The sequence below is a fragment of the Carassius carassius genome, chromosome 7 (genome assembly GCF_963082965.1).
Source record: "Carassius carassius chromosome 7, fCarCar2.1, whole genome shotgun sequence".
Taxonomy (NCBI): Eukaryota; Metazoa; Chordata; class Actinopteri; order Cypriniformes; family Cyprinidae; genus Carassius; species Carassius carassius.
Window position 1 is genome coordinate 15280773 of NC_081761.1, and position 26113 is coordinate 15306885.

The 26113-nt window shown below is 36.0% G+C and overlaps 1 protein-coding gene across 3 annotated transcripts in view; it reads right to left on the minus strand.

The window, feature by feature from the left end:
- Positions 1-26113, minus strand: part of lrba (LPS-responsive vesicle trafficking, beach and anchor containing) — a 307888-nt gene that overhangs the window by 21219 nt on the left and 260556 nt on the right. For all 3 annotated transcript variants that reach the window (XM_059554011.1, XM_059554012.1, XM_059554010.1), the window contains exons 47-48: positions 12714-12881; positions 682-771 (exon numbers count right to left, since the gene is read on the minus strand). In XM_059554011.1, coding sequence (XP_059409994.1) covers positions 682-771; positions 12714-12881 — 258 coding nt within the window. The remainder of the gene's footprint in view (positions 1-681; positions 772-12713; positions 12882-26113) is intronic.

Sequence of the window (26113 nt, forward strand, 5' to 3'; positions counted from 1 at the left end):
ACCTAGCATGTGTTTCCACCAACATGAAAGCCGAACGGTCTAAATTTCTGCCTAACCTGTCCAAACAACTTTACTTTATTTAAGATAAAAGGAATGACAATGCAGGAAAAAGGAATGACAATGCAGCATAAAGAAATAAAGAACTGATGAAGTGTGGCATTGGCACAATGAATGATTATAATGGGCACAATTCAGTTTTATGCAATCTAGCACACTTTTTGGTGTGGACAATGACATTACAGTGCCCTCCAGTATCAAATGTTAGTTTAGTATTTCCTGGTTCAATACCAGTATGTGTCAATAAGCCATAATGTGAAGCCATTTTTGTTTTTTAAACCCAGAAACCCTTTTTCTGTGGTGGAAATGCACGGAATGCTAATTCATTTGACACTGGATCCTGCATATAGAGAAACTTAAGAGAAAAGGAGAAAGAGAGGGAAAAAAACTCTCTGCACATTGATTTTCGTTGTTCCCTATATGTACCCAACTTATCTAATTATGAAACCTTATACAAATAAAGATTGACAGTTGATTATTATCACATAACAATACACTGGCATGATGTGCAGTTTATCTTAACAGTTTTATTGACATGTTGATAAATTTGTGAATGTCTGCATGGTAAGGACGATAATTAGACAGTGAAAGTGTTTTGTGTGTGTGTGTGTGTGTATTACTCACCACCTGCATGGCAGAACTGCGTGGCGGATGGGGCTCAATTAGCAGCTGGCAGGGTGTCTGTCCAAAACTTCTGATTTGAGACTCTACAGCCTGAGAAAGACAGAGAGTCAGGGTTATTGTGGCACTAATGAAGAGATATAGGACTATAAACATCACCTTGAGGCAGTGGTAACTTGCACTGGACAATATCAGCTAATACAGCCACAAAGTAATGTGTGTGTGTGTGTGTGTGTAGAAAAAAAAAAGTAGTAAGAAAAGAAAATTGGAGGAAATAATCATAATAATCACAATAATGGGCTACATAAGAGCTGTATTTCTGTGCATTTATGTGTGTAAGAGTGTATTAAAGCAGAGAAAAGAGTGTGTGCACTGAAGACTAGAGAGAGGTTTCATTAACACTTTTAAGTGATGATCCAACAAATCTCTCAATCTGAGTTTTCGTCCTATTCATTTATTTCACAGACAGATTGAATTGATTCACAGAAACAAATGTATGATAATATAACCTAAATATCATGATATCTAATCTATTACATTAATTGAAATAAATAATTCTACTCACAATTAACAAAACACCTGACTGCTTACCAATTTTGTGAAATTTGGCTCGAAAGGAGTAACAGCACAATGAAGTTGGGATTGTAAGTTGCAGTCTGTAAGAGGCGCATGGAAGCATGACTTGAGGCGCAACATTGCAGAAAATGTGCATTCACAAATGTAGCCTATGATGATCTAAAAATGAAATGCACTTTCGAATGGAATAATCTTGGGTTCTCTCCAGAGATGTTTTGCCACATTTCTGCAATTACGGATGACTGCTGCTTAGTATGGATGCTTCCTTTTGCTTGAACATATTCAAGCTAGTGGTGGGGCAAACCGAAAGTTGATGCCGAAGGTCCAGTGCCTTCACTGCTGATACTTCGACAATTCTTGTTTGTATGGGTTCCTTCGCTGGCATTTTCCACATTTCGTTTTTCTCCCTTAATGACAAATTTGTCCATTCTGACGCTCAATTTTACCAAAATAATGGCTGCTGATGAGTATTTGAATTGAATTCTGTCAAAGTGCGTGCTTAAGAGTGTTAATTGCATAACATTAATTACGTGAGTAAAGGTCGACTCAATAATATATGAAAAACAAAATTATTTTACATAAAAACATTTCAGCTTATATTTGTTTAGTATAGTTTTAAATTAATGTAAATACTACAATGAATTGTAAAACTGAAAGTTATTTTTAAATTGTGTTCAGCATGGTGGGATGCATTTGAATTCATGACAGGCCGTGGGTTGAGAACCACTGCCCTACTGCATCAGTGTATCAAGTATCACTCTGTCGCACTCTGTGGTCAAGTTCAGTTGTGTGTGATGCATGTCAGATCATTTGATTGGATTTTCATGAATCAATAGAGAAACCGTCATAATCTCACGCTAAAGAGAGCGAGAGAGAGAGGTATGCCAGAAATGTCCCAGCTCTTGGCTGACTGCTCTTGGTCTTGCTCTAACTGTACTCAGTATCAGGAAGTCAGGAGGCTTTCCATGTCCCTCTCATTGTATTTCTTCACTCTTCCACCTCTCTTTTTCCACTCCGCTCAGACTGCACTTCTTTACATCAATCCTTTCCGTCTGTTTCTAACTCTTATGCTGCTCTTCATCTTCATCCCACTCTCCTGCTTTGATCTGGTTCGGCCCATTCTGCTGGTAACAATAGACTCCCCCACACAAACTCTTCTTTATATAGTGTAAATCCACTAGTGATCTCATTAGAGGCATTGATGGAACACAGATGACAGAGCTACTGTGTCTGGAAATACCATTCTAAAGAAGCAGGGTTCAGAAGAGGCCACGCAAGGGAAGACACCTCGTTTCAATTATATGATTGGTTGATTTCTACTCAAAAGCAATGGAACTGTTCTGTGTGGCATCAATTCTTCATTTCTTGACCGAGTCATTAGTGTTTGGAAAAAACACATTGCATTACCTATTCAGTAGATGTTTCAGTCTTTTTCAGTCAGGTCACTATTTGTGTGTAAGCCATTTACTTCAATAGTTCAGTAGTTTCACAGACCTTAGTAAGAGTAAATAAAAATTGTAATTTAAGGAACAAAAACAAGCATGTGAGGGATAAATAAGAGCAGTGTTTGGCAACTGGGCAACCTTGGGATTTTTTGATGTGATTACTGTATTTTCCGAACTATATAAGTCGCACTTTATTTCATAGTTTGGCTGGTCCTGCAACTTATAGTCAGGTGCGACTTATTTATCAAAATTAATTTGACATGAACCAAGATAAATGAACTAAGAGAAATGAACCAAGAGAAAACATTACCGTCTACAGCCGCGAGAGGGCGCTCTATACTGCTCATTGCTCCTGTAGCCTACACTGAGCAGCATAGAGCGGCTGTAGACGGTAATGTTTTCTCTTGGTTCTTGGTTCTAAATAAATGCGACTTATAGTCCAGTGCGACTTATGTTTTTTTCCTCATCTTGACGTATTTTTGGACTGATGCGACTTATACTCAGGTGCGACTTATAGTCCGAAAAATACGGTAATCATATAATGAGGGTTGGGCCATACAAATTACGGGAGTTTTAGTGGAGGCGAATGTAGCAAACATAAAATACGCCCAGTGGGATTTTTTTATAGAAAGATAAAAAAAAATATGGTAGTAATACAGAAAAAATATTAAATGAGATGACAGCGGGATAGAATGGTAATATACAGGAGAATACCTGGAAAAACGGGAGGGTTGACAGGTATGGCATTAGGTCATATGAGATCAAACGACTACTTGACAACAAAAATATCTGTTGACAATTTTTTATTGTCAACGTTGTCGATTATGTCGACTAATCATTTCAGCCCTACAGTTCACTGATGTGATTCAGCAATGTGGCACAGGATTTGGCATCGCAAACAGGATGAAGGTTGAGCGTGTCACATTGGGGCGGTTTGTTTAAGCTAATATCTGGATGAGTCTTGCCCAGGCACCTGACCCATCTTCATTAAATCCTCTCCTGACATTTACTGCCACAGTAGAATGAGGAAGTTCTCAGGTCAGGACGTCCAGCCAATGAGGAGAGAAGGTTATATGGGTGCTAGGCATGCTAGAGGGGCCAATCTCTTTAGGAGCACTAGTGCGTATCTGATGAGGTCTCTTTACATTCTACACATTTAAATGATGGAAATATCCCGTATGCACACCCACGCACACACACGCACACACACACACACACACACACACACACACACACACACACACACACACACACACACACACACACACACACACACACACACACACACACACACACAGTCATGCTCCATGAGTCACCTGATTTACTCTAACCCTTGACAAGGCAATTTAGTTGTACAACAAGCTGTGACCAAATTTTCTTATTTTGCATAATGAGGTCTCTATGAACAGTTAGAAGAGGTTTTGGGGGAAGGGTTTCTCTTTAAATATAAGCCTTTAAAGGTCAGATTCGTATCGGACTTGAGTAAAAGTGGGCTTGATTGGAGGAAAGAACTGTGTGTATGTGTGTGTGCATTTTTTTCATGTGCAAAGGGAACCCTTTGTGCCTGTCATGTTCTTTTTTTGTGGTGGCAGGGCAAAGACAGGAAGTAATCATCGTCTGAGTAAACATGGCCCAGTCTCCTGAGTGACCCTAATCTGCCATGAGACATTCCACACGCCCCATACTCTACACGCACACACACATGTGCACACTGGGTTCTACATATATAGAGATGCAATAATACACACGGCTTGCCATCAACCCCAAAAAAAAAAACTCAGCTGCTCAGACTGACAAATTCCAGTCCTACCCAAACCAAGCCTGATACGCAAGATGCATAACTAAAACTAGAACCAGAACCAAGCAGTTGGTTTCCACACAACCCCATCTGAGAAGATCCAGAGCTGCAGCCATCCCTGCTGTTTCCAGACAAACATAAATGCTCTTCTAAGAGCCATGCTACTATACCCTACTCGTTTATTTTTCTAATTTAACTCTACAAACTGGGCTGTGATGTGCAGTCAAGGTCCAAAACTTTTTGTAACACCTACCAACAGTGACTGAACTGAGAAAATGTATTAGCCATAAATGTTTTTTGTTTTTGTTTTTTGGCCAAGAAACAATACTTTGGATTTTTATTTTCATCATTGGTTACTATGGCAATAAAATTTTTTCTTGCATAATAGTGTCAAATGATACATTAACTATGTTCAGAATTCATGTGAAATTGTCCCATATCTGATTTTTTTTTTTTTTTTGCTCATGTGACACATTTGTTTTTTCATAACTGTGTGAACATTATAAACCAAATGGAATCTGATCTTCTCAGTTCATTTTTGGAACACTTTCAATATGCATCCCTAAACAAGATACTGTACAGGTCTGGCTTTTTGCAATGTGATCTCAGTCAGAACAGTCCTATCAGAATTCATGACTGCATATTAACATTCGTCATAACTCTATGCTGACTCCAAAGATTTTTACAGACCGTTAGTTATTTGCTACAAGCAAAACTAGAGGGATCGAATAGTAGATAATCTAACACTTTGCTCTCTTTCCCCTCATCCTTGCCCTCCTAAGATATAACTTACAATAATGAAAATTCATGTCATTCCAATGTCTGACTGATTTCCACAGAACACAATGTGAATTTTTACTTTTAATACATTATATACTAGGAATCTTTTAAAAGTAGGTTCACGGTGCTCTTTTGAATGATATCTCAATGAATCTGATGAGTGATTCGTTCAAGAACTGGACTGTTTGATTTCTCAAGCAACTTCACAAAACAATAATGGGAGCAATAATCTGGAAGCAATTGTAAAAAGACAACTGGAGGGGAAGATTTTCAAGGAGTAATAACTTAAACTCACCTTTTTCATCACACACAGCATTTTTTTTAATTTCACCTTGTTCATCACACACAGCATTTTCCCCCCTTTTGCTGTGTTCCATCTAAGAAAATATTTTTTCAGCAAAAAAAAAAATAAAAATAAACTAATGCTTGGCAAGTGTTAAATTTGGATGCTGGAAGAGGTGCAGCAGAAACTATGATGTATTCAAGGTACTTTAAGAGAAGAACAAATGAGCAGACCTAAAATATTACATAAAAAATTATGCATACTCGAAATTCAAGGACTGTGTGGCTCACCAGTGCTGTTCTGATATGCATTCTCTCTCATTTTTTCCTCTTATGCTTTAGATCCTTTTAAACATTTTTTTTTCAAGCATGTTTATTATAGTTTGATTGCAGACACAGTCATGAGAATTTATTGATCTCCTAATGGCCTGTGAACGGTGGAGTGGCAGTCAGGCGTGAGGAATCCCATTTAACCTCTTCTTATTAAACAGGAAGTGTGCAAGGTAATGGGCTGAACTGGAGAGATGACTGGAGCAGATAGGCAATGAATCTGCATCAGATAGAGAGAGGGATGAAGAAATAGATAGCGGATTAAGGGACAAAGGGAGAAAGATGGACAGTATGAACGGCTATAGGAATGGCGAAGGATGAACAGATTAAAGACATGAAGCATGCAGTTAAGGAAGGATAGAGCTAGCTATAAAGGGATAGCAAGAACACCTAGATGGGAAAAAGGTGAGCCAAGCCATTAATCAGCCTCAGTCACTGAGCATGAAGGGCAGGAAGACTGGAAGCACTCCGACACCAGCGACTGTCCCAGTGCACACCTTCACACACACAACTGCTTCACTGGAAGAAAAGAATTGCACTGTGTGACCTCTGCAGAAGACATGCTATAAGAAGTGGAGGTTGAGTAAAATTTGATGTGTGGATATATGCATACAGTTGATCCCGAGGCACAGCTTGCATATATTATACATATATTGCATATATATTACACTTTCAGTTTTAATCGTACAGATAAGAGCAATACATCAATCGAATCTGTAAAGGGTCTACTTTTTTTGGATACAGACATAATAACAACAAAACTTTGTGCACTTATAAAATAAAGATAACAAACAAGGTGTGCTGTCTGCAGCCTTTGTCTGCGCAGATCTTCATTTAGACACGCGTCATTAAAATGAACTGTAACTCAGTGAATACTCAACGAATAATAGATATATCTATAGAAAGCCTGACATGTCTACTTATAAACTAAACAAGTGCCGCCGAAAACAAATATTCTGTGATAAAGTAATCCATATGAAAACAACGCGATGTCCGTTTTTCACGTTTCCCTTCATTATCTTCTAATGCGAAGATAACGCCCCTGCGCTGAATGCTCTATTCAGATTCTAATGTTTCACACTGAAGCGTGCGGCTTGAATATGCCCATAACAGAAGACACCGCAGCGAGACTGTTCTTCAAGTTCTTTTATTTTACTGTTTGCTTCGCGATGAGAGGAATAAGACATAATTCACCCCAAAAAGATGTGTAGTTGAGGATTTGAGATTTGGATTTCCTCCGAAAAAAAAAGAATTAAGCACTTTAATCAGCAGAGATCATAAACACGAGTAAGTCTCTTTTTATTTATTTATATACTTGTACCAGTTTTCACATAACATGTAAACATTTTACTAGGGCTGCAACTAACGATTATTTTGATAATTGATTAATCTGTCGATTATTTTTATGATTAATCGATTAATCGGTTTATGTACTTATATTTTAGTTTTTTCAATTTTTTCCCCCCAAGTAAATTATTAATAAAGGGTCTTTATCATTCAGCATAAATTTTTAAGAGATTTTAACCATTTTGCATTGTCATATCCTCATCAAAAATATACCTGGAGTTGTTTTATTATGTGTTAGTAATCCTTTTGTTGAACTCTTCTGCAATCAAAACACTGACCCATACTCTGGCAAATTTCACAAGGAGATTTCAAATAATGTTTTCTCCATGGCAGTCCTTAGAGCTCCTAAAGTAGTTTAACATCCCGAACAAAGCTTATTAAGGAATATTTCAGAACATATTTTCACGAAGAATAAGGATAAAACAGAATAAGATTGCAGTGCGTTGTATTTTATTATTTACTGGGAAACAGCTTTATAGCTTATGCTGTGAAATTGTAAACAATCCTTCGAATAAAGTGCCAATGGCATGAAACCTGAATGGAACTCACAATTTAAAGTAAAATCCATCAGAAGGTTGTCCAGAAAAAAAAAAATCGGACACACACAAAAAACCTGCTGTGTGAAAAAGAGCAGTGAATACTTAGAAAAAAAGTGCATTTCAAATATCTTTAAACATTTACCTCTCTCATTCAGTCATAATTAGGCTGCACGACTGAATTTTGAACTGGTAAACGACAAACTGATCACAGAACATGTTTGTAAAGCTTTAAATGTTAACTGTTAAAAAGCAATGTTATCAGCTTTTACGACTAAACATTTGCAAACAACATTGTACTGGAGAATCTGCACAAATAAGAGTCTTAGGGGCCGTTCACATATCGCGCCTAAAAACGCGTGGAAAACGCTTTCTCCTCCTTTCCAAAGCGCTCGGGCAGAAGCGCCCCTGAGGCGTCTGCCTTTGCTAAGCAACCATGACGTGCTCTCTCCTTGAAGACGTGGAAATTTCAGCAAAGGATAAATCGCTTGCAGTAGCTCTGCTACTAAATTTATTTCAAAATGGAAATCCATATACAGCTATGATCAGCTGTTCCTTCATCTTGGCTGAGCTTTAAACTTTGTTACGGGAAAGGATGAAGCTGATTATTTAGTTCTTGTCACATGACCCGCGGTGCGCTTGCCGCATTCTGAAAAGTTGAAATGTTTTTAACTCGATGCGGTGCAGACGCGCCTGGAAAAACAGGCGCGTCGCGACCGCGTCGCTTCCATTATGAGCGCGCATACTGCGCGCCTACATTGGAAATAACGAACATGAGCGTGCAAAAGACGCGATATGTGAACGGCCCCTTAAACAGTTCAGTAGTGCAGAGTTTACAGGTTAATCTTCTTTTTTGAAGGCTCAAAGTAAAGTACTCCCACATCCCGCTGAATGCTGCAGAGACACTGTTTCGGGAAGCACGTGACATAAAACGAGGCCAGCCATTGGCTATTCGCTACTTCTCCTGTTGTACTGGCTGAGTAAAACCTCCGGTGGCTCATTACTGCCACACTTTGGTCACCGCAGATTTGAAATATGCACGAAATGAGCCGCTTACGGCAAATAAGTTATTTAGCAACGAATCGATGACTAAATTAGTTGACAACTATTTTAATAATCGATTTTAATCGATTAAATCGATTCGTTGTTTCAGCTCTACATTTTACTAGTTAGACTTTTTCCAAAGACTTTTTCCAAACTATAATTCCTGACTAAATGTATAATCAAGTAAAACATTATGAAGTTTCAATAAAAATATACAATACTGTACCATTCAAAAGCTTGATGTAAATAATATAAATGTAACAAATAAATATAACTGTAACAAATGTATCAAACAATGCTGTTCTTTCAATTTATCCCCCCCTAAAAAACCTGAAAAAAATATTCTCAGCTCTTTTCAACATTAATAATAATAATAATAATAACAATAAATGTTTTTTTTTTTTTTTGTAGAAAATAAGATTGTTAAAAGGATTTCTGAAGGATTGTGTGACTGGAGTAATGATGCAAAAAAAATTAGTTTCAAAGTCAGCTTTGATTGTTCCTAATAAACTGTTTAACTGCACTCCCAAGTGGATATTAAATTATGTCGTGGAATAATGAAATATATTCTAAATAGACTACAAACATAAAATTACATAGATTTATTTTGTCCTTATATTCTTTCTTGTAACTCTTCCCTCTCAGTAGCACAGATGACTGAGAGGCTCATTATGCAGCTCATTATGCTGGCATTTGTCTTCTCAGGTGTAAATCACAATGATATTCATGATTGTTGACGCCTACTCGCATATGACTTTTACCAACAAAAAGTGTCTTAGAAAATTTAAATCGATATATTGTTTTCTGTAAGTGAGTAAACAAGATGATTTTCACATAATTTAGCAAGAAAAATTCTAGGCTACAAGCTCCAGTTCTCAAAAGTCCTGGTAAACCAATGTTCTTTATGTGTTTTATGGCCTTATTCAAGTGATTTTAACATTTTTAGTTTTTCACTAACAAAGCATAAAAATTTTTTTCTTCTCAAAAACACAATCATGTACATACATGCTGCTCTTATATTATTATAGCACAGTTTGTGCTGATTACAGTGAGATTAGACTTTAGCCATTTAGATATTTATAAGAAACTGAAAAGAGCACAAATGTCAGGGCATGACAAAACTTCTCCAGGCCCCAAAAATACCCTTAGACTCCAGAGCATTAAATATAAGTTTGTTAGTATTAAGAATCTTTAAACACACACATGCTCGCCTTATCTTAAGATGATTAAAAGTAACAAAAAGAAGTGTTGCTTTGTACAGGATGCTACAATTCCACATTCCTCTTACATATTACATACTCAACCCTCTACATTGCGAGTAAATCACTCGCATATGCGACTAAATCTTCACTCTAGGCGACTAAAAGATGTCTAATATTAGCCAATGACTAATAAATTCTCAGATTTTACTTGCCAGTGTGTGAGTTGGAGGCTAAGTAAAAGTTTAGCACAGATATATTTTTACTCGTCAAACACTGTGTATGTTTCGTTAACTCTAGTGTGAAGGCACACACTTCGCCATTGCTTTGTTTCACACACACTGCCGCAGAGAGAGAGAAAGTGAGAGAGAAAGAGAGAGAGAATTGACACGCCACATGTAAATTATATTCTTTGTTGTATTTTCAGTATAATCCCTATTTTTGTTAGTTTTTTCCATTTTTTTATAGAAACACTGAATAAACAAAAAAAAAAACACCACCTCCAGTCCAGTTAAAATGTTCAGTTAAAATAACTAATATGCATTTAATTATGTTTCTACTATGCTCTCAATGTCAAATGCAGAAGTGTTAATCCATGCATATATGAGCTCAAGGTTAGATTATTGTAATGCTTTATTGGGTGGTTGTGCTGCACGCTTAGTAAAGAAACTCCAGGTAGTCCAAAATGCAGCAGCAAGAGTTCTTACTAGAACCAGGAATTATGATCACATTAGCCCGGTCCTGTCAACACTGCACTGGCTCCCTATCAAACATCCAGTGTCCAAAGTCCAGTGCCTTGAATGTTTCACTGTTGTGAACCTGTGTGTTGATCTTTTAGCTGATCACATCCGCAGGAAATTTAGGTAAAAATGTTTCACTGCCTGAACGATCAACACCAAAGCACACAGTAGTACAAAAACAGCTGCACTTCCATCTCTTGCATCAATGTTTTGATTTGTGTCCTAATTAATATGCCATCTTCTCTGACTAAAGTCTCTATATATCAAGGGCTTGATGCAATCTGGCTCACAGTCCTGTTAGGCTCACATCCAGGATGATAATGTAAGGAAGAACCAAATAACAATGTCTTTAAATGATGGATTACAGACCACCATGCCAGGTTCAGTAACACCAACATCCTACTCGTCCAGGATGATGTAAAGCAGATAGTCTTGAATGGTAAATGTTCTTTAGGCCAGCACTAGATGCTACTGTATGTGTACTGTCCTTTACAGTCGCTTCTGGTGTGAACAGGGCTTCTCACATTAATTCAAAACTGCAATTCACCACGGAGGCAAAAAAGAAAAAATTGATAGTACAGGAAATATGCCAAATATTTATTCTGGTGAAAGAATGCAGATGTTCAACAACTGTTATCTATAATGAAAATAATTTAGTTACAATGTAATAAAAAATAAAAATAAACCAGTTTTGAATAAGAACTGGTTCTCGGTTCTCAAAGCTGTTATTTGTGTCTCAGATCAGATCTTTCTCTCAGTACCTGGACATGTTTGAAGGACATCTGTAGCTGTCAGTGGGGCAGTTAGTGAGCTAGCTCAGTTTGAACTGGTTTGTGCTTCTGTGTGGCAGATCCAGAGAGAAAGAGATGAATAATAAATGAGTTTGGGATAGAGAGAGAGAGAGAAAGACGGAAACACCGAAAGAGAGATTCCTATCAAGTCTGTAGTTTGTCTTCATGGTTCACAGTAACAGCTGAACAAATGTTTTGTAAATGTCTGCTGAAGCTCAAACCTGTTTACAATAGCTCTGTTCCAAAACCTAGTGTGCTGCTTCTCTGCTTACTGAAAACATGGACAGCATCTTATATCTTATCATTTTTTTCTTTATTTTTTTTTCTTTTCCAATATTGAATTAAACATAAGTTCGGGGTTTTATGGAGGTCATTATGCATTCTATGATAGCCACTTCTGCAAAGGACACACTTGAAATTTGAATTTTGCCAAAAAAGCTAAAAACCATTAAGCCTACTTTTTGGAAATTTTTTGGAACAGTCTGTGTGTCATCTTTGTGAAAGAAAACACTACTTGTCTGAAGTTTGAAATAATCTCTGTTTGAAAAAAGTCTCTTACTGCATTCATTTGTTCAAAAATACTGTAAAGAATAGAAATATTTTTTAAATGTATTACAATTGACCTGTTTTCTGTTTTATATTATAAAATGTAATTAATAATTGATTTAGCAGACATGCATTAATTGATCAAAATGAACAATAAAACACGTTTATATTATAAAATATTGATATCTTTTATGTTGTTCTTATGAACTTTCTATTAATAAAAAAACTGAAAAAAGTATCACATTCCACATTAAAATATCGAGCATAAAAGCTATTTTATAACCTCGTTAATAACACGAATCATTATTGATAATTGAGTACCAACAATAATTAATAATAACTGAGCACCAAATCAGCATATTAGAATGATTTCTGAAGGATCACGTGACACTGAAGACTGGAGTAATGATGCTGAAAATGTTACTTTGCCATCACAGTTTTAACACTTAAAAATATGTTCAAATAGAAAACACATAGTATACTTCACAATATTACTGTTTTGAACAAATAAATGCAGTTTAGGTGAGGATAAAATACGTTTTTTTAAAAACATTAAAAGTATCTTAATTATTCCAAACATTTGACAGGTAATATATGTGTAAAAGAAAGAAACCCACTCACCTCTCTGAGCATGGGGTCAGTTATGGAGCTGAGGTTGACTGCTCCTTCATAAGTCAGGTAGTAGAAGACATTGAGAGCTCTGATGGCCTCAGGTCCCTGCTGCTTGTATCCAAATATCAAATCAATCCACTGATGCAGCTGACAGGACACGAACTCACTCTCCAGAGCCTATAAAATACACAAGAGATAAAACCAACATCATTTAGACTCTGACACAAGACCAAGAGAACGCACCACCCTGAAAAAAGCTTCATTTAAGAAGTGGGTAAATAAGCTAAATTGAAGGTAGTTAGAGAATAAGACATAGTAAAATACCATGTGGCATGACTGCTACGAGAATTCACCCCAAGATTACGATAGATTTGTTATTTTCTTTTTTTTTCACATGCCCAACAACTCATAGAGAGCTCCTCAGAGAACGTAACCAAGTAGCATGGGTAACGGGATCTGTCAAAATGTGCTTTCAACAGTCACAAATGACATAATACACACAAATTACAAGCATATGCTTCTAGGACAGAACCGCTGGAGCACAGCAGATCGTCTTACATGAGCAGGATGAGATATCTTTGCTCTTTTGTTTAGTCTCATCTCTACGTGCTGCGGGGCGTCTGAGTGTGTTGTTGTTTTCGAAGCTATGATTGTTCTTTGACTGTCATAACATTGAAACACAAGCTGTTTCTCTCTTCATTAGCCGCCAAAGGAGGGCCTCCGTTTATGACTGCTCATAAAAAACAGCAATTGTGTTAATTTGCTCAAAGCTGTGTGGGCACAAAGGCCTCTAAACGAGCCCAAATGAGTATGAGAAGAGCCTTGATTGTCATTGCTGCCTTGTGTCACATTAATTTCGAGACAAACATTAGGCCCTGCACTTAAACGGCAATTTATATCATTTAAATGCTTACCGGAACATCACTCATTTAAATGTGAATTCGCTGACAGCTAATTCCGCTTAATTTGCACTCCAAGCTTTCTTAATTAGAACTTTAAATCAGAAGGGCAATGAGAGATGCTGTGAAATGTGGCATTTGCAATATGACAACAGGTCTGACAGCAAAAAAGTTCAGTTCTTGTGCGGTGATAACTTTATAAGTGATTGATGCTAGCAAGAATTTCAGAAATAAAACCCAAGCGTTGCATGGCTCGGCTTGGTTAAATATTAATAAAGTTATCTTTTGAAATAACATATGTATATATTTTTTCTTTCTTTCTTTTTCTTAACACAAGTATGCATGCAAAGGTGAGAAATATTTGCTTAGTTTATAATCAGGATGTACTTACTAATTATCACTCTATATTAAAATACTATACTTTATACTACATCACTATGCTAAATTTCTATTTTAATGTTCAAATATTTTGTCATAGAAAAAGCGACAAAACTAAATATTATATATAAATACTATTACTTAACCTATTTAATAAAACATGTCAATATGTACTGTATTTAATCGGAAAATTTTTAATAAAATTAGATAATGAGATCATTTGTAGAATCCTTTATTAATTACCATTTCATAAAGAGTTGATAATTTTCTTTCACTGATTTATTAGCATTCATTTGAAGTACTTGCCTAAAACATTGAGATTTATTCCACTTAATCTATTTTCCTACACCAATTCTATTAAAAGTAACCCGTTCCCCGAGTCTTTTAGTTTATTATGTGGATGGATTGACCCGGTACTGTTCCGTGACTTGCCTTGTTTCCAAATTTAATGCAGAGGCTGATGGGCATTTAATGTGGGCCGCCATCTTGTGTCAATCAGCGAGGGGAAACAAAGACGGGGGCAATGTTATAGGACTCCAACTCTCCAGAGGACTGTCTTTATGTTAATCAAGGAACTCTAAAATCAGGAATGAGATGGGAACCCTGCTCAGGGAGGCCTGACCTCATCAGAGATGCAGAGAGCGTTTGGTAGGGTCTCCTGAGGCAGGGCTGTCACTCGGAACCCATGCTCTTTCATCAAAAGAGGAGGGGGAGATGTGTACCTACAACATTAGATTCCTTCTTAAAAATGACTACACCACATACTCTAACCCGGAGGGCATGTTTGTATATATACATAGAAATGTAAGTGCTTTTGCAATAAAATGTCAGGTTAAGATGCTTGATATGACAGACTTACATCTGTCTAAATCTCATAAATGTATGGTCTCTTCCAAAAAAAAAAAAAAAACACTGGACAGTTTACAAAACAGCGCACACACACATTTTTTTTTTTTTTTTTAAGATTTCTTGAGAGTAGGAAAAAAGAAAATTAATAAACATGGGGTGTTGTCTGTCTTTGCAGGTTTTTAAAGGAATGGTTTACCTAAGAATAAAAATTCTGTCATTTTAACAAATTCTGACGTCCCTCCAAATCTGTATGTATGTACGTATATATATATATATATATATATATATATATATATATATATATATATATATATATGAATGAACACACAGAACTTACCACATCATGACAAAGAACAAAAGCAGAAAACTATCAAAATGTTATTAGGAGGAAGACATGAAGATATTAGTGGATAACAATATTTCCTTTTCATCACAAAATGCTATTTTATGTCTCCTGGAGATTTGGAACATAATAACACATTTAGCCTTTTATTGTCTCTTATGGTCCACTTGGGATCTTGACAGCCATGGTCACTACGAATTACTGTTGTATTATTATTCAAAAATATTTCAACATTTGTGCTCCACAGTAAAAATGTCAGCATACGGGTCACGAGGGTGAGCAAATAATACAAACCTTAATTTTTTTGGTTGAACTATTCCTTTAAATTCATGTATATGTACAAAAGAGGCCCAGGAGTGTGTACGATGTAGCTCATTAAGATTGCTCATATCTGGAGAGCATTATTAATGTGCCAATTAGTAGAGGCAGTATGTCCCATAAAGTCCACCGGGAATCATCAGCATTATGAAAATGTGTGTGTGTGTGTGTGTGTGTGTGTGTGTGTGTGTGCTGGCAACTGTGGGGTGAGCTATCTGCTGGATCAAAAATGCATTCAATTTTATTTCAGCAGTGCTTCTGTGTTGTGGAAAAATGCTATAAATGCATCAAAAAAATAATAATTACATCTTAAAAACCTTCAAATTTTAGTTTATGCACTGAATGATGAGCTCACCAGGAAATAAAACAGCCCCGAAGACTTTTTCCCTTTTCCCTATTTTCATTAGCATCTGATTTCTAGAGAACACATAGTACCTTTAGACACTAATGATCTTTCAAACTTGTTTTTTTTTACGAGATGGATCTCTCTGAGCTCTTATGACTTTCATTGACCATTTCCCTTTCTTTAGCAGCCCTTTAAAAACATTTTAAGGACTTAAGAGGTAACCTGTCTGTAGCCATGTTAAAATGTCACATAACAAATCAATCTGGCTGTTTTACATTAGAATACAGGGCTGTCAAGGGCGAAGGAGTGCAATGGTGAACACATGGGTGGACGGGTTTATTTGACTGGCAGCTGGATTTGACAGTATTGATTAAGAGAATCAACAAGAATCAACAGCTAACTGTGCTGATATCAGTATAATTAAACATATATCATTCTTCATCTACAACTAACTTCTTCCACATCGGATAACGAAATCTCTGCAAACTTTAAATGACACCTGTAATGTTTACGGTCAATCAAAAAGGATAAGCAATGTCTACTTACAACTAAATTACAACAATCTTTGTAAAGTAAAAAAATAGTGCAGTATCAAATTTTAAAATCAAAACAATAGGAGGCATATTTGCTATATATTAACTATGAAGAAAAGAGATTTAAAAAGGGCTATGCATATAGTCTGACAAAAGTTTAAGCTCCGACCTCATACTGTCGTTTTTGGGATACAAGTAATCTTTTCTCATCTTTGTTATAGCAAAGTCCATAAAGGATATCCTTCTGAATAAGCTGTATATTTTCATTTTCATTTTCAATTTCTTCATTGACTGACCTCTTCTTGAAACACTTATGTACCGGACATGGCCTGCTATACAAATCAATTCACAAGCTTTTAACCAGCACGTGAATTCACATAAGACTGCTTCTACTTGTGATTATTCCTTCAGGCCATTTACAGAAGGTAAAGGACACTGTAATTTTTACCTGCAATGTGCAGTCTAGAAAAATGACTGACCTGGACACTGGTTCAAGACCAAAATCACGGATAAGCTCTGGTAATTATTACTTTACCCCAGCTCCCCATATAAAACTACTTCTGTCTGAATAGGCCTAAAGAAGAGACTGTAATTAGAGGTAGCAGAACAAGACCCTTCATCCCAGAATGCATCTGGCTGAGGTGCAGTGCAGAAAGAATTATTTGGATAGCTGTTTAATAGTGGCAGGGCTTCTCAAATGACTGTGATTCAGTCTGGTTCAGTCTGATTCAGTCATGAGACAAGCATGTGTGTGTCTACAGCCCACAAAGAATGATTAGAATAGATGGCTGAGCTGATTAACTTCTACTCTGAGCTCTTTAAGTCTACATAGGGCGACTGATCAGGTAATGACGTATTTTTATTCTGAGAATAAGTCGTAATGTAAATATTACACTGGGAGAGGTTGGAGTATATTTAAGTCCTCCTATTTTTTCCAACAATGGTAACTCTTTAAAACAAGGTTAAATTTGCATTAGTCAATGAATTATGTTTTATAAACTAACAACAAACAGCATGTTATAAGCCTGTATAAAATCTAGAGATCTTGGGCTGTCTCATACAGGCTATTGCATATAGCAATGTGACTGTATTATGTTATTATTAATTTTTTTTTTTTTTTTTTACCGTAACAAGCAGACTAAAAGTTAAACATGAGTGGATACTGTGGATAGCAATTTATTTGCTATGCTCAGTTATGTAAAAGAATGCTAGACATAGCATAACTGCTTTTAAATTGACTTGTATGAAATAGCCTAACCTAACAGAACAACTTGTGGATTGATGTGAATGCCAACAAGTGGGAATAATACTCAGAATGCTTGTGGATTAAACATCTCTGATGACGTTCATCGCCATGAATTGATTTTATCGGGTTCCAAGAAAAGGTAGGATATGTCAGGATATGTCAGTAACTCAATTTGAGGGGTTCCAAACAAAGTGAAAGAGCGGTAACTGGTGTTGGCCTTGGCTTCTCTGGGGCTTTTTGAAGTTATGGTTGAGACGACCCATTATTTTCTCAGAAAAACAACAAAATTGCCTTAAGATACTTATACACATGATAAAAGGATGTCTTGGATGTCTCAAAAATATAAATAATAAGTTACGGTCTTTTGCCTTTGCACGGCAGTATATATGAATATATACATGCATGTGTGTATTTATATATACATAATAAATATACACAGTACACACACATATATAAGTGCTGTCATCATTAATGCATTCAATTAATTTTTACAATCCTTAACGTGTTAAAATAATTTCACACAGTTAACCCAAATTACTGAAGCATGATTTCTATTCTAACCTAATTTTGCTTCTCTGCTTGTGATCAGATTATTTTAAGCTGCTAAACTCCGGTAAAGTGTTCAGCCCAAATATTCTTTTTTTTCTCCTCCATTTATTTATTACATAGGTCTGTGGAATACTTGATTTCTGATTGGTCAGTCGCGACAATCCAAGGTATGTTATCCCAAGATAACAAACGGTAAAAGCTAATAACACGGGTAACAGCAGTCGATGCTGTACTTTTGCTTGAACTATTTTTTTCTTGGTGGAAGCTTTGTGTTTGTTTAGCTAATAAAATATTAAAACTCGATTCAAAATGGTGTACAATTATGTCATCCTGGTATCACGGACTTGCTCTCGTTTCATACAGACGCAGCTGCTGCCATTTTGCTACGATTGTTTTGTACGCTGTAATGGATTATAAGAGAACTAACAAACTGGTAAGGTTTTAAAACATTTTCGTCCTAATTATTTTATTGCTTTAATTATTTTGTGGTGAAATATTGTGTAATCAATAGTTTGACCGCACTGTTTCCCTTAAATGTCCGTCTAGTTTGAACTTGCCGCATGCTCACAACTGCTGTCTTCATGGAAGCTTTGCGTTCAAATAAACTCAAATCAATATTACATAAGTACATGAAAAATTATACAAGATTGGAAAATTTACTTTTTTCTAAAAATGTGCTATTATCTATTACTATTATCTCAAGTTCATAGCTAGATTCGGTTTGTGATCAATCCGCACAAAAAAAAAAAAAGTTCATTTGAGCTTGTGAAAATGAACTTTGTTTTAAATGTTCAACTACTGTCTTTCTGACTACACATTGGTCATCTGTGAGCATATATATACATGAAAAAACTGAGTAATGCACCATGTAGCTGTACAGTGTAATGACCTTTCCTGTTTCAAGTATAATGCATCATAACCCTAGAAAAGCCCAGGCCAATATCATTCATGAGTATATCATTCTCTGCCTATTATGGCTGGGGTACAAGTAAGGTGACCCTGAGAATCCCCAGAAGTTTAGCACAACAGAGTCATACGAAGCAGCAGTAAATTAAGATGCTCTGCTGTTGGTGTGAATGTTGATATCTGGGGTCAGTGACTTCCATGATGGATGTCCTAAACTTGTCGTCCTTGTCGAGGTTGGTTTGAAATGCAGACGGGGTGAGAGTGATTGTGTGTGTATGTGTGAGAGAGAGGCCAACGAGTTGCACCCATGCTGAAAATTAATTTCTCTATTTATTCACAGGGCATGCTTGAGTGAATGACTGTGAAGGAGAAATTCAAGGCTAAGATGCATTTCTTCCTATCACACAACAACAAGCTGTGCACACGTGCACATCAACAGGCTGAAGAGAGAAACTTCTGGAGTCCCGTAAAGTGTGTCAGCTGCAGTGGATCATGGTATTTCACAGGCTCCTCTCTACTCCCTACATTACATCACAAAGGAGGAGGAATCATCACAAAACAGCTCATGACAACACTAGCAGATACTGTGCAGACACATGCACTCTATTTCACTCTCAGAAACCGAAATGGGAAAAGAAACAAACGCTAACACAGTGTGAAGAGGTGGGCAGATTGTAAGAAATATCAGTTTTCATTTCATTTATATAAAACTGATAAGTAAGAAAGCAGTCATTTAGCAACAGTACACTATCAGTACACATAAAGGTTTATGTTGTATTGAAACTCTAAAATTAATCTGTGATGTGTTATGCTTGCTATTGAGGCATATGGGAGTGATCTTGAACAAGAGTGCTGCCCTTGGCCTTGAAAGTGGACCTTTTTTAGTCTTAGCCTTAGGGTGCTTTCACACCTGGCCCGTTGTTGCGATCTTTGGTCGATTCGTTTGGGCATATGTGAACATGGTAATTGTGCTCGGATCCATACAAAAACAAACTGTCCGAGATCGCCTGAACCAGGTAGTCTCGGCTCGACTGAAAATGAACTCTGGAGTGATTCGGTTGTAGTGAGAAAGCAATTTGATCCAACAGACCAACGAACCAGGCTATATCACAATGTATGATGGGTAATTACGCAATTTCTGTGAAAAGCAGTAGCGTTGTTGTTTTGCTAATAGCTTAAAATGAACCATGGATTAACCTGGAGCAGAGCCGAGGTTAAATGCCTTCGCCATTCAAAAGCAATGTGCGCCTCTTTTTTTTTTTATTTTATTTTTTTTATGCAGTCTTATTGCTCTTCTTCGTAGTAGGCGCATTTGAATTTATTTTATTTTACCTTTTTTTGCGAAACCTGACAGCTACAAAAAACCCCAGCAATAAGCCTGTGACGTTGTTGTCATTCCATCCCAATGGATGACAGCTATTAGGGTAAATAAACCATGGAACTTTGACCAATGAGAGGACAGTTTACTCACACGTGACTTGTATTAACAACTTTGGTCTGTTTAGAAACTTTGCCGTGTGAAAGCGCACCGAACCAAGAAAAAAAAGCAACATTGTAATAATTTGAATCCCTATTTCAGAACAAAGCAATCAATCTGCAGGTGTGAAAACACCTTTAGTGTTATTTTAGTCATGTTTAAGTTATTTTAGTATATTTTATCTTATATTATTACGATTTTTATCAATATTCTGAGCTTAATTTTTTTTTGTAATTTTGTAATTATTATTAGCTTTAATTTTGTTTTTTTATATATTACAACTTAGGTTTCATTTACTTCTATTTTAGTTTTAGTTCAGCTTTAGATTAGTTAGAGTTAGGTTAGTTAGTCTGTAATTTTTAAACTTCAACCTATACTTTATATATATATATATTAGGGGTGTAACGGTATGTGTATTCGTACCGGACCGTTTCGGTACAGGGCTTTCGGTACAGTGCATGTGTGTACAGAATGACCGAATGCAATATTTTGTATGCGGAACATATACAGTTTTGTGTTTCCAAACGAACATATTAAGTGGCGAAAGTCTCCGCGTTCAGCGCAAATCACGCCCTGCAGCTGATTCTAAGGCCGGTGACACACTGGCTGCGTGGCGTGAGCGTGCGTTTCTGCTGAGAGTGTCAGTTGCGTGACGGCTGCTTCACGTTTTCTGTGTCTTTACCATCTTTACACACCAGAATCGTGCCTGACGCGGCGCTGGCGCGCTGCTCCTTTTGTAGGTGACATAGAGGGAGACCGCCGACAGACCAGGATCTTGTCTTCACGACAGCAATATCTATACTTCATGTTTAGCATAAATATAAAGCCTACTGATAAAGGACACCGTCAACATTATTGATGGCAAAATAGACGATGTTTGACAGGTGCAATATGCCAGTGTGTTACCGGCCTAAGGTTTTCAAAAGGCATCACGCGAGTGTGAACATCACTACAACTAGGAAAAAAACGATTGTACTTCAAATGCAGCTCCCGTCGGCATTTAAACAGACCTTTGCTCTTAATTCTGATTGGTCCAACGCAATAACGAGATCTGAGCAGGTCTAAAAACTGAAACTGTTGATGCTGCACTTTACACTTAGTTATATATATTTTTAAAACATGAGCAGGCCTACAAGCTGGGATTGGTAATGCTGCACTGTAATCTTAGTTATTTATTTTTATTTTTCATTATATTTTATTATATGATATTGGTTTGAGACTATTTTATTTAGTGGAGAACTTTGCAGCAGTATTTTATATCCTATTTTTTTTTTTATTTTATATTTTATTAAAAAGTATTTAAAAAAAGTGTAAACAAATTGTTAAAAAAAAGTTTATAGTAATTTATACTATAAATTAAATATATAAATATATTTTTCGTATAGTATAAGTCGCATCAGTCCAAAAATACGTCATGATGAGGAAAAAAACATATATAAGTTGCACTGGACTATAAGTCGCATTTATTTAGAACCAAGAACCAAAAGAAAACATTTCCGTCTACAGCCGCGAGAGGGCGCTCTATGCTGCTCAGTGTAGACTACAGGAGCACTCAGCAGCATAGAGCGCCCACTCGCGGCTGTAGACGGTAATGTTTTCTCTTGGTTCATTTCTCTCGGTTCATGTCAAATTAATTTTGATAAACAAGTCGCACCTGACTATAAGTCGCAGGACCAGCCAAACTATGAAAAAAGTGTGACTTATAGTCCGGAAAATACGGTATATATAAATTCTGCACAGAAATCTGTTATAAACAGTGCTGACATACAGTATGCAAGGAAACAAGAAGCGATAACGCTAACTGTAACCATGGTGTTGTTGTAGAAATAGTAGAATGCATCATTCATTCATTTCAGGGTTTGTAAAACTTTGAGAGAGAAATTCAAGCACTTTTCTATGACTTTCAAGCATTTCACACAATGGTTTCCAGCACTTTAAAGCTCTAAGATAATCCAGTTTGAATGTTCTTTTTAATGGTATGAACAAAATATAGCCTACTTTGTGGTAAACAAACACCTATGTAAAATAAAAATAAAAAATACATAAAATCACAATTATAACAGCAGCAGAGGAGCACTTATTGGCTTATTAGTCATTCATTTCTACCTTTTCTATATATTTAGAAAAGATCAAATCACTATTAAAAATATCAAATCATCAGAATTTTTGTGTATGAAGTAAGAAAAGTCACAAACTTTTCTTCAATTTGCTACTAAATCACAAATAATCACAGAAGTTGGTCAGTTCCATATGCTAGAAAAATAATGGTACATTTAATAAGAGTGGAAGATATATATTTTCTGTATATAAAACGTAGATTTTGCACCTGTTACTGTTGTTAATAAAAATACATTTTGTATGCATTTTAACTCAAGCTTATTGCTTTACTGTCAATCTGTATAAACAATAAACACAAGAAAAATAACCAAGAAATGAACATGAAATATTAGTAACAGCACTTATTAATGCAAAACAACAGTAATTGTATGATTTAATGTATTTATATATACACATACATTACACATACATATGCACACATATACGCACACGCACACACACACACACATATATATATATACACACACACACACACAGTATATATGTTCAAATCATATATTCAAAATTTTATTTTTAGTTTCAAATTTATATATATATAAAAACAAAAAACTGTTCTGTCCACTATTGGTTAGGTCATCGATTATTATTATAGGACAGTTGAAGTGTTTTGTGCTATTTCCTACTTATTTTTGGTAATTATAAAAATAAAGAATCAAATACTTTCTAAATGAATAAATAGCATATTTTAAATGTAAATATTTTAAATGCATAAAAAATTTTCATATTTAAAATATTTTGACAAAATAAAAATCACAGACAAAACTGCAATAAAATGTCACATCAAGGCCAATTAAAGACTAGTAGTTCACAAATGTGGTTGGTAGTTGGTAGGCAAAATTATCCAACAATTTCCCACCCTGTCAGTTTTGACGATTAAGGTACAGTAGCCACATTAGCAGTAGCGATGACAGTAACAGTGTGATCTGAGATGCATTAGGACATGGCTGTAGATGTGTTTGAACAGAAAAGAATGCGTGAGGAGATGAGAGGAGAATGCAAACACTGATGACCTCTGACACGGCAGACGTCTGTGGTCTTCACATGGAGACATGCAGCCTGTGGACAGGCTGTGGGAAACTCAAGAGTTTAGTGACATTGTTCGTTATAAGACATGACACAGACTCATCCTCTCAGTTTAGATAATGTCTGCTGCTACACGTGTTCAGCCCTTGTGATGAAACTAAAATCAAAGGCACTAATAAACCTCATGCTCAACTCAAACCTCATCATGTGATCTCACCATTAGAATATTATACTGACCTTCAGTTCCCACACAAGGTAACAACACTTAATGGAATCGCCCAGAATCCCAGCACACTTTAGTAAGTGCAAAAAGCTGTCACCATATAAATCTGACAAACTTCAGGACACTGCGTTCATGGGTGCAAGTCAGTCCTGAGTGTGTTTCAACTCAACTTAAAATGACATTTGTCTCTCAGCAAAGTGTGAGCTTGATTTAATGCTGATTCAGTTACCAGTCCCAGCTGTACAGCTAATATGAACTTCAACATAGTCCAACAACTACAGCTTAGCGCTTGTGCTCTAAAAGACTTGTCTGTTTATTCCAGAAATGTCCTAACACAGCATTCATTACTAAATAGTAAGCTAACACAAATACCTGACTATATGAGAGTATCTCGGTTCCAAATCCTAGAGAGAGCTTCCTCACTGCATTCACTGGCAGCATAAAGTCATAATAAAGCCATTTTTATTTTCTTTGTGCACAAAGATGTTCTTGTAGAAAACTCTCAGATTTCATCTAAAATATATTTTTGTTTCAAAGATAAAATAAGGTCTTTTGAGTTTAGAACAACATCAGAGAGAGCAATTAATAACATTATTTTCATTTTCGGGTGAACTGTCACTGTGCCGCTCTCTTTCAAATCATATTGGCATTCCTATCTGATGGGTCTGATGGGTGCAATGCACTCAATGGATGATAAACTGTCATCTGCATTAGTGTCTGTGTATTTTTTGTATAATACGACTTGAGTCTGGCTGATAATAATAAGAAATAATTTCTTGAGAACCAAATCAGCATATTAGAATGATTTCTGAAGGATCATACGTCTGAAGATTAGAGTAATGGCTGCTGAAAATAGTTATGGCATTACAGGATTATATTATACATATTTTAAAACAAAGTTACAGAGTAATAATATTTCACAATAGGGCTGTCGAAATGGCTGAAACACTAAATTCGAATTCCGTACTTAAATATGATAAAAATTCGAATTATATTCAAATTTAAAATGCATGATTTCAGTTAGGGTGAAGAAAAGCGGATAGCCACACATGCATGCAGGCAATTTTTGATCAAACAAATGCAGCCAAGTACAAGAGACTTAAAAAAAAAAAAAAGATAATACATTCTTCCAAACTTTTGGTAGTGTATATCAGGTAGTCAGGTATGTCAGGTAGTGTATATATGACAGTGCTTCCTTTAAGATACATCAAACACAGTGTGCTTCATGATGTCTGATTTACATACAACAAATGACTCTTATGAAGCATTTTTTTTTGATTGACTCACTCAAAAAGATTCAGGTAACTGTATCTAACTAACAACAAGAATCTGACAGTGATCCATTCAAAGTAGTTACTAAGCTCACAAATGAATCTGTGAGCCATTTTATTTATTTAATTTTTGCGCCATGTCCAAAAATAACCTGGGAACTGTTACTGTGATGTAAACTTTATGCTCTGCAGACTTAATATCAGTTAAATTACAGACTACTTGCACATATTCACAATGTAAATGTCTGCTGCAATAATTTACAATAATCAATTAACAGTGACAAGTAAATTAGTAAAATAAGAAACTATGAAATCACTGAACTGAAGCACATATTAAGTTGCTGTGTGTGCAGGAGTTACAATATGTACTATAATGCAACTGTTTCACATACTAGATGATCTTCTAACGATGGTGAAGCTTAACCCCAGAGAGGACACCTGACAGTTAAGAGGTTAAAATTATTTTAATGCATATCTATGTGGATTTTTAACTACTGCACTGGCTTTTGATAAAACATGATGAATATGAATGACATGCATCTGATACCATTTATATCAAACAGGTCTGTGATTTGCCAACTGAAAACATTATTTGGCAACCAAATGCTCTTTAAATGTTCTCTGAAAGCCATTTTAGTGGTTACCAGCTGTGATATGACTTTCTGCAGTTTACACACTTTTAAACTCTAATAAGACCAGTATGATGCTTTCCCAGGAAATGACCATGTCTGTAAATTAGCTGATGAAACACTGAACGGAGATATTAACACACTCTATTGCTACATCATTCTCAATGTCAACACATGATAAGGTAAGTTAGTGTAACAGGATCAGCTTTCTTCTAAGCTGAAACTATCTCCCGTAAAGATCTTAAAAGACCCTTTTTGAGGTATATGGAGAGTAACCTGGTCCAAGGTCTACAATCACCTG